Source organism: Microtus ochrogaster, unplaced genomic scaffold (assembly GCF_000317375.1).
Source record: "Microtus ochrogaster isolate Prairie Vole_2 unplaced genomic scaffold, MicOch1.0 UNK96, whole genome shotgun sequence".
NCBI lineage: Eukaryota > Metazoa > Chordata > Mammalia > Rodentia > Cricetidae > Microtus > Microtus ochrogaster.
The window spans coordinates 1,222,794-1,232,181 of record NW_004949194.1 but is presented as its reverse complement, the minus strand read 5'-3'; the positions used below and the strand labels follow the sequence as shown (position 1 = coordinate 1,232,181).

Below are 9,388 nucleotides of genomic sequence, written 5' to 3'. Positions count from 1 at the left end.
AACTCTAGCATGAGTGATGACTCCATCTCCTCAGTCTGGAGGTCACCATCTTTTTACCAAACACAGTGATTCCCATGTGATGTCTTTTTCTCTCTTCCCTCCCAGGTTCCCTTTCTGCATTCTGTAATGCTCTCACTTCTTCCCGACTCATGATCCAACCAGTGCTTCGCTATGTTGCTAAAGGTGAAGATGTACTTCTCCAAGTTCATAATCTTCCAAAAGAAGCACGAGTATTTTCCTGGCACAAATCAAACAATGGGAGCCCAGCCCGTAAAGTTGTAGAATACAATAGATTAGCAAATGTTATCTCCTGGCTGCCTGCAGAGGAAAGAAGAAAGGAGGTGTACGAAAATGGATCCCTGCTGCTTAAGAAAGTCATTGAGAGCGATGCAGGGATGTACACACTCGAAGTTTTATACAACCATTTCAAAACTGAAAGAGCAAATGTGGAGTTTTATGTAAAGAGTAAGTGACTCTCTATGGCCTTTGACTGCTGGGTGTGGCTCATCCTACTTCATACACTAACGTGGCAGGATTGGACTGTGCCCCATTGCATTGTTTACCCCTACCCCCCTCTGGGATTTAGGCCATCACTGCAGGACACTCACTCATTGGGTAAACAAACTGTAATAGATCAGAACTCCTAACCTGGATTCACTTGCAGAGAGGAGGACCTGTGCTGGGTAAACTCAAGCCCAGGATGTCAGTGTCCTTGCAGATACTTGGAGCTCTCCCCAGAAAGACTCTGTGGGAATCAGGCAGTCCCTGGTTGATAAAGGCATGGGGTCTTCACAGAGCCTGTGAGGAAGTCCTAACTCCAGAACTTTGCCCGTCTGAACTCAAGATGACATTGGGGAGCTTTTTGTAACTGTTTGTTTAGATTTCCCATCAGAGCTGACAGGAACAAAGCTTTATTGGTTGACTGTCCAAGTCATGGGACTGACTGTCTCCTAGAGTATAGAATCAGCTGTGTGCAGCCATGGCAGCTGCAGTTAGGAAGGTCACCTGTGCATCTCCTTCTCCTGAGGCCCAGTGGACAGGTGTCCAGGCCATTAGCCTATTGCTTATGAGACTTCACAGGGAGGTCAAAGCTCCAAGGGAAGAAACAGAGGAGGCAGCTACTCCAGATCCCGTCATCACCACAGGATTCCAGTCTAGGAAATTCTCTTCTGCAGCTAAATATTAGCAGATGCTGCTGGTCTGAGCAGCTCCCTGAACCCAAACTCAGATCATTGTTATGACTAAGCTTAACTCATGGACATGACAATGATCATTCACTGTGTGTCCTATTGTGTAGAAACTGAGACAGGAAACAGTGTCTAAATCAGAGTAACCCAGTCTCTGGGTGGCAGATCCAAAGCTCAATCTATGTCTTTAGTCACAGCTCCAAATCCCCTCCCCCCCGGAATCTTTATAAAGTATAAACTTAAGAGGGCTTGGTTTACTCTCTGGATGACTGTAATTTGGTATTCTCCTCTGTTTCTTCACAGAGTCTGTGACACAGCCCTTTGTGCAAATCACTGACACCACTGTCACAGGAGGTACATCTGTGATCTTGACCTGCGTTTCACCTGATACTGATGTCTCCATCCGTTGGATCTTTAATAATGAGAATCTGCAGCTCACAGAGAAGATGACTCTGTCCCCAACAAAGTGTGGACTCAGAATAGATCCTGTAGGGAGAGAGCATTTTGGACTATACCAGTGTGAGGTCTCCAATCACTTCAGTATGCAGACAAGTTACCCAGTTAGGCTAGGATGAGTGAGTGACCTCTCCCCTCATCCCACAGTAGAATGCTGGCATTTCTTTATTAGTGGGGTATAAAATGGTGAAAAGTTATGTGGTGAAAATGATTAGTTATTACTCAGGTACTGCCAGCTTGGTGACTCACGCCTATAATTCTGGGATACATGTGTGTACAAGGGGGAGCTAAAATTTGAAGTGATGTTTTCTTAAAACAAAAATAAAGATATCAATACAGTAAACAAAATTTCAAAGACATTAAGAGCATAGGTTGTGGTTCATTTATATAGCAATACCTTAGAATTCTTGGAAACTAGTTACAGGAGTCCTCAAATTTTTGGATGCTCCGAGTCTGCTGTGAAAATGGTGCCTTGTTTGCATAGAGAAAAACATCCTCTCATATGCTCAAATACATTCCCTGTTCAACGAATTCACCTACGCCCAATACTGCCTGCATATCAGTCATCCATGTGAAGTGAGGGAGAGTGACAGGAGAAAGGTCTGCCCATTTTCACTGTCAACATAACTAGTTTCTGAATAGATTCAATCTACAGTTTATTTCATACACGGATGTAACATCTTTCACATAAGGGCAGATCATGCTGTTTTCACCTTGAAAGTGTCATTCATAGTGGGGCATTTCTTATTAAGTTTTTTCTATTAATATGTATTTCTTTCTTTTTTAAAATTTTCCTCTCGTATATTACATCCTGACTAGATTTCTTCTCTCTCCAGTCCTTCCTAAACCCTCACTTTCCCTGTATCTCAGACACACTCTTCTTTTTCCCTTAAAAAATGAACAGTTCTCCCAGGGGTATCTACAGAACATGGCATGTAAAGTTCTATTAGACTTGCCACAATCCCTCATTTCAGAGCCTGGAGAGGCAACCCAGTAGGAAGAAAATCATTCAAAGGGCAGGCAAAACAGTCAGAAATGTGCCCTGCTTCCACTGCTAGGAGTTCTTCAATACCTACCCAAACCACCATATCTTGTATGCAGAGGCTCTAGCTCAAACTCCTACGGGATCCATGATTATCACTTCAGTCTCTTTGGTCCTCTGTAAGCTCTGCTTTATTGATTCTGCGTTCTATGTTTTTACGGTGTCTTTGGCCCCTCTGGTTCCTATCATCCATCCTCCCCCTATTCTGTGGGATACTTCTGCTGCTGCCAAATATTTAGCTGTGTGTGTGTTTTCACCTGTTCCCATAATTGTGAGCTGATGCCTCACTGATTAGGTTAGACACTTATTTACGAGATATCAGAATATCATTAGTAATAATTTCATTGAAATGTTTTTTTCACTCATGTGTGGTTCTATCTTGAATTTCTGGGCTATCCATCCTCTGGTTCCTGGCTATCCAGGCAGTGTCAGGTTTGGGGTCCCTCTTATTGTATGGTTGTTTATTTGGACCAGCCATTGGTTGGTCACTCCCACAAGTTCTGTTCCACCATTACCCTAGTACATCTTACAGGAAGGAGAGATTGTAGTTCAAAGGTTTTGTGGTTCGATTGGTGTCCCAGTTACAACAATATGTTGTGGTTACAGAAGATGACTGGTTCAGACTATTCCTCACTACTAGAAGTCTCTAGTAGGATCACTCTTGTCCATTCCAGGTTTCACTACAACAGTGAAAACACCACATTGCTCCTATAATTCTCCCACCATTCCTGTCATTTTTCCAAGTATTCTCTCATTCCATCCCACCTCCTGCTACCTGTTTCCATCCCTGAAGGCTCCTAGTCCATCCACAAAATATATTTTGTTTCTTCTTTCCAGGGAGCTTCATGGGTCCCGGTGGAGTTTTCCTTGTTAGCTATCTTCTCTATGCATGCAACAAAACTGCATCTAATTGTGCACAATATTAGTTTATAGAAGTAGAGCTCAGATGGGTGTGCCTGTTACAGGTTCCAGAAACTTCTGTAGAATCTTTAGGATTTTCCAAAAAAGTTCATGTCATCTGCAGATTTATTTTACAACCAATTAACTGGCTACATTTTATTTATCTGTGTGGCCTAATCGCCCTGTTTAGGACATCTAAGAGAATACTGAAGAAAAGTTGTCACTGCAGCGTCCTTGTGTCAGTCCTGGTCTTACAGGGAAAGCTGTCAGTGTCTGCACTGAGTACTGAGATGGCAGTGGGTTTTCACAAGTGCCCCTACAGCAATGGCCTCTCTTATACTAGTTAGTCTGTTTTCATCATTAATAATTGTTAGCTTTTGTCAATCTTCTTCATTGATTCACTCCTATGAGTTATAAGTGAAATCACTTTTGTCTTTTTTCATGCTCCCAATGCTGTAGGTTCTGTTTCTCTAGGAATTTGTCTGTTTCATGCAAGTCATTGTACAGTTCCCTATCCCTATTGAGTTGTCATGAAAACTTTAGTAATCTGAAAAATTGACAGCAAGGTCTCAAATTTCACTTCTAATGTTAATAATGTTGCTCTTTCAAAACCAAGTCAATCTAACTAAATGTTGTCAATGCCAGTAATCACTTTGAAGAATAAACTTCTTTTCTTTTATTGAAAATAGATTCTTTTTTATACAACATATACTGTTTACAGTTTGCCCTCTCTTAACTCTTCCCACTTCCTTCCCACATCACTTATCATGAAGAGCCACTCCCTTTCTTTCTCCAATTAGAGAAGAATAATCCTGTAAGAAACAACAACAAAACATGATAAAATAAAATATAATAAGATGAAGCAAAACTATTATATTGGTTTTGTACATTACAACCACACAGGAGCGAAAGAGTCCTAAGAGCAGTCACAAGAGTCAGACACCCACTTGTTCTCAGAGTCAGTAGTCTCATAAAAATACTAATATAGGTAATACTTATAATATACATGCAGAGGACCTGGTGCCAACTCATGTAATCCCTCTGCATGCTGATGCAATCTCTGTGAGTTCAAATGTGCCTTGCTTAGTTGAATCCTTGTACTCTTGGTTTCCTCCATTCCCTCTGACTCTTATACTCTTTCTGCTTTCTCTTCTGAGAAATATCTGGAGCTTTGAGGGTATAGATTTGATGGAGACATCCCATTTAGACTGTCCATATTGGAAGTGTTACAGCTCTGGAAGGAAAGGTAGCTTATCCATCTGAAGCCAAACAATACTTGTAGGTGTTACAGATATGAAATACAAGTTATCCTGGCTGCTGGAAGTCAGACAATACCTGTAAGTGTTACAGCTCTGAAGGGGAAGGTATCCTGGCCTTTGGAAGTCAGATGATCCCTACAACTCAGAAGGGGAAGGTATCTTGGCCATCAGAATCTAAGTAATACATACAGCTCAGAAGACAAAGGTATCCTGGTAGGGATCCAGGTGATACCTAAACGTCTGTTCCAGTGGGGCATAGTTTCCATGCAAGAATGTAGTATCTCTGAATCTCTCTGGAAGAGCCTTTGCAACCCCACTCTGCTCTGCTAAGGGAGTTTTCCCACAGAGATGTAGCAGTTCTGTTTCTTCCTACCAAAAATTTTTACTTCTCTGTTCCTCACTACTTGGATGAAAAGTCATCACCCAAACCTCATTCAAGAGATTTATTGGTAAGGAGAGATCCAGAAAAGTGGCTGCCCTGGAAGGGTGGTAAAAGGCAGCTTCAAATTGAACAAGTACAGGTCTTATAAGGTTTCCTAGTGGCAGAGGTTTCCCAGGGTGAAGATTTTCAGGGTGGGAGTTGATTGGATGGAATTTTTGCCCAGAGATGCTTAACTTTTGTACTTAGAGACTGGTTGGTTTTCCTGCTCAGGGATTATTTGGTTTTCATTTTGAGTTGATCAGGAGTAGAGTATGTTTCTTAGACTCTTGTTTCAGGGCCAGGGTATGTTTTTTTGAATTGTTCCTTTAACCCTACACATATGATATGTGTTGTGGGTGTCTCCATATGTTCTCTTCCCATCTGCTGCTGGAGGAAGCCTCTTGGATGATGACTGGATAAGGAAATGATATATAAGTACAACAGAATATTGCTAGATCTAACTTATAAGCCTCTTCTCTGAGGACTATAAATGATAGTACTTGAAGATTCTATGCAACTTGGCAACAGCGGAAAACAGTCAATTGTCCAACACAGTTGTATTTCCTACAATCCACAGCATTGACCAGCATGACAAGATAACTCTAATTGTTCAAGAACGGCAGTTATACCTTGAAGGTAGCCAAAAAACTGTCTAATTAGATTCAGGCTGTTCAAAAGGAGGGAAATCATGGCCTGGTACTGGAATGTAATCAACTGTAGATGAATAGTGATTTTACGCATCCTAGAGGACAACCCATGATAGCCACTTTCTTAAACCAGTTGAATTTCTAGGTTCATTTTAATACATATCCTTATTCCCACAGGCAAGTGTAGCTTTAGCCCCACATTAAAGATGCTTTTTTTTTTTTTGCACAGACAGGGGCTACCAAAGAAATCCAAAACTAACCAAAATGCAGCAAACGAACAATGAATGCTGTGGTGTATGTATAGGAATGTCCCCATAGACTCGCTTGTTTGAATTCTTAACCTATAGGGAGTTGCACAACTGGGAGGTGTGGCCTTGTTTAGGTAAATGTGACCTTGTTGAAGGAAGTCTGTCACTGTAGAGGTAGGATTTGAGGTCTCATGTGGTCAAGATATTCCCAATGTGGCCCACAGTCTCTTTCTGCTGCCTGAAGATCAAGATGTGGAACTCTCAGCTCCTTCTCTAGCACCAACACTGCCTGCTTGTCACCATGCTTTTTGCCATGGTAGTAATGGACTAAACCTGCTAAACTGAGCTGTTCCCAATTAAATTCTTTCCTTTAAAGAGTTGATATGCTCACAGTGTCTCTTCATAGTAATAAAACCCTAACTAAGAGAGACACCATGGAGTGTCCAGCCCTACCTGATCTATCTATAATACAACCACCTTGTTTGAAGGTCAGGGCACATCTCAGAAGAGGGTTGAAAATACTGTAAGAGGCAGAAAACCAGATGTCTACAGCAAAACTCCGTCTTCTGTATATTATAGGGAGCTTCACCCAAGAAATTTCATCCGTATGGTTGTATAAATAGATATGTAATGTGATGACACCAGTTGACATTGGCAGGGTATATGGGAGTAATTCAAAGAGACTGCACTTCTATATAAAGACCTCCAAGTAATTAATGAGATATGAGAGAATGAGAGTCAGTATTCTTCAGGTATGAGCACCCAATATGTAATCTAATCCCATATGGTCAGCCATAAACACATGGGCAACATAAAATTGACCCATCGGATTGTATTTATATACTTATTGATTTATACATGAAAATAGATGTAATAATAATAATAATTAAGAAAAAGCCATGAAGCTGAGAAGGTATAGCAATCTTGAGAGGACGTAGAGTGGGAAAGGCCGGGAGAAAGAATATAATGTAAATGCTTGTAGAAAATTCTAAAAGATGTGCTTTTAAAGATTTAAAAATAAGAGCAAAAATAAGAGAGAGCTAGAGAGAGTGAGAGAATGAGAAATAGTTACCATGCCAGTGATCCTGGAGGGAGGCTGGAGGAGCTTCTTCTAAGATCACCATCTATTTCTGAACAATATCATTGAGTAATCTTCTCTTGATCCACAGATTGAAGGAAATTCCCATTTTTTTTAACCTTTTAGTGGTGATGGAGCATTTCTCACCTTGTGATGTAGTTCAGGGAGGCATAGAGGAGCCAGGTATTGTAAATTATGAGTACTCAGGTCACAGCACAGACAGCTCCTATACTCTGTGATAGAATAAGCTTCAGGAGATACAGCCTGATTAAGGTTGTGTAAATCAGTGGTAAAGCTGGAGAACTGTGTCCTAACACAAAGGTGAGGGGACCATGCATTGACAGTGGATAAGAGGAGGGGAACTCAGAGAATAGCTGTAGTTCCCTAAGATAAGAGTCTGAGAGGTGACTGAGTTTCTGCTTGCAGAGCACCTAGAGAGGACAGTGGGTGACAATAGTTCAGCAGCAGAAAGCTCTTGGTGACCAGAATATGTTAAGAGGAAGGAAAATGCCAGATTGTTTCTTCCTCAAAATTTATCACCATTAGCCATTATATTTTGAAGACTAATATTTCAAACTATAATAGGGAGATTCTCCAAATGATAATTCAACCAGAGTTGACTCTGTGTGTAAAAGTACTTGCTGCTACGGCTGACATGCTGAGTCAATCCCCATATCCTACATAGTGGAGGAGGGAATAGACCCAACTCCTTCATATCCTCTAACCTCCACATCTGTACAGAAGATTTTTCCATGTACAGAGCAAGAACATCAGACAGGAAGAGTACGGATATAGGTCAGTGGTTCACTACACTTGTTGCTCTTCTAGAGGCTCTGAGCATAGTTCTCAGCACCTATATTTGGTAATTAAACAACCAACCTCCTATAAATACAGCTCTAGAAAATTTCATAAAGTTTCCTAGAGAGCTTTGTTGGGGGAAGAGCCACTTGTTCTTTCCGGCTGCCTGGCTAGCTTAGACCTGAAATAATGACACAGAAACTGTATTAATCACTGCTTGGCCCACTAGTTCTAGCTTCTTACTGGCTATCTCTTATATTAATTTAACCCATTTCTATTAATCTGTGTATCGCCATGTGGCAGTGGCTTACTGGCAAAGTCCTGGCATGTCTGACTATGATGGTGGCTCCATGGCATCCCTCTGACTCAACCCTTCTTTCTCCCAGCATTCAACTTAGTTTTCCCTGCCTAGCTCTGTTCTTCCCTGCCATAGGCTTAAAGCAATTCTTTATTCATTAACTAATAAAAACAACACATAGACAGAAAGACCCTCCACATCAAAGCTCCTGCAAATGCTATGTACATAAGCAGCATACACATACAGAAAAGTAAAAGAAATGTTATAAAAATAAGTGAGGCCAGCCTCCATCCACCTGCACTGATTGAAGGAAGAGTGAACCCTGGAGACACAGACACCACCTGCATCATTGGTGGAAGATGATTTGGGAGAGCTTGGGGGAGTGGGGTAGTTGAGATGGAGGAAGGGCGGATATGGGAGCATGGAAGAAGATATCTTAATTAAGGGAGCCATTTTAGGGTTGGCAAGAGGCTTGGCTCTAGAGGGGTTCCCAGGTGTCCACGGGGATGTCCCCAGTTAGGTACTTGGGCAGTAGAGGAGAGAACACATGAACTGGCCTTGTCCCATAGCCACATTGATGAATATCTTGAATATCACCATAGATCCTTTATCCGGAGGTAGATGGAGATAGAGACAGAGACCCACACTGAAGCACTGGACTGAGCTCCCAAGGTCCAGTTGAAGATCAGAAAGAGGGAGAAGATGAGCAAGGAAGTCAGGACCATGAGGGGTTCATCCATCTACTGAAACATTGTGACTGATCTAAGATGAGCTCATCAAGGCCAGCTGGACTGGGATAGATGGAGCATGTGATCAAACTGGACAATCTGAATGTGGATGATAATGGGGGCTGACTGAGAAGCCAATGATAATGGCACTGGGATTTGATTCTATTGCATGTACTGGCCTTTGGGATCCTAGCACACGTTCCTAGGCCTGGATGGAGGGGGGATGGCCTTGGACTTCCCACAGGGCAGGGTACCCTGCCCTCTCTTAGGACTGAAAGGCAAGGGGGAGGGGGAATCAGTGAGTGAGAGGGAAATGGGAGGAGGGA

At 41.9% G+C, this 9,388-nt stretch overlaps 1 protein-coding gene across 1 annotated transcript in view; it reads left to right on the top strand.

Moving 5' to 3' along the window:
* The window catches only part of LOC101990790 (carcinoembryonic antigen-related cell adhesion molecule 3-like), a 78,860-nt gene that overhangs the window by 4,287 nt on the left and 65,185 nt on the right, over positions 1-9,388 (top strand). The window contains exons 2-3 of the mRNA XM_026777986.1: positions 106-465; positions 1,491-1,727. Of these exons, the coding sequence (XP_026633787.1) occupies positions 106-465; positions 1,491-1,727 (597 nt within the window). The remainder of the gene's footprint in view (positions 1-105; positions 466-1,490; positions 1,728-9,388) is intronic.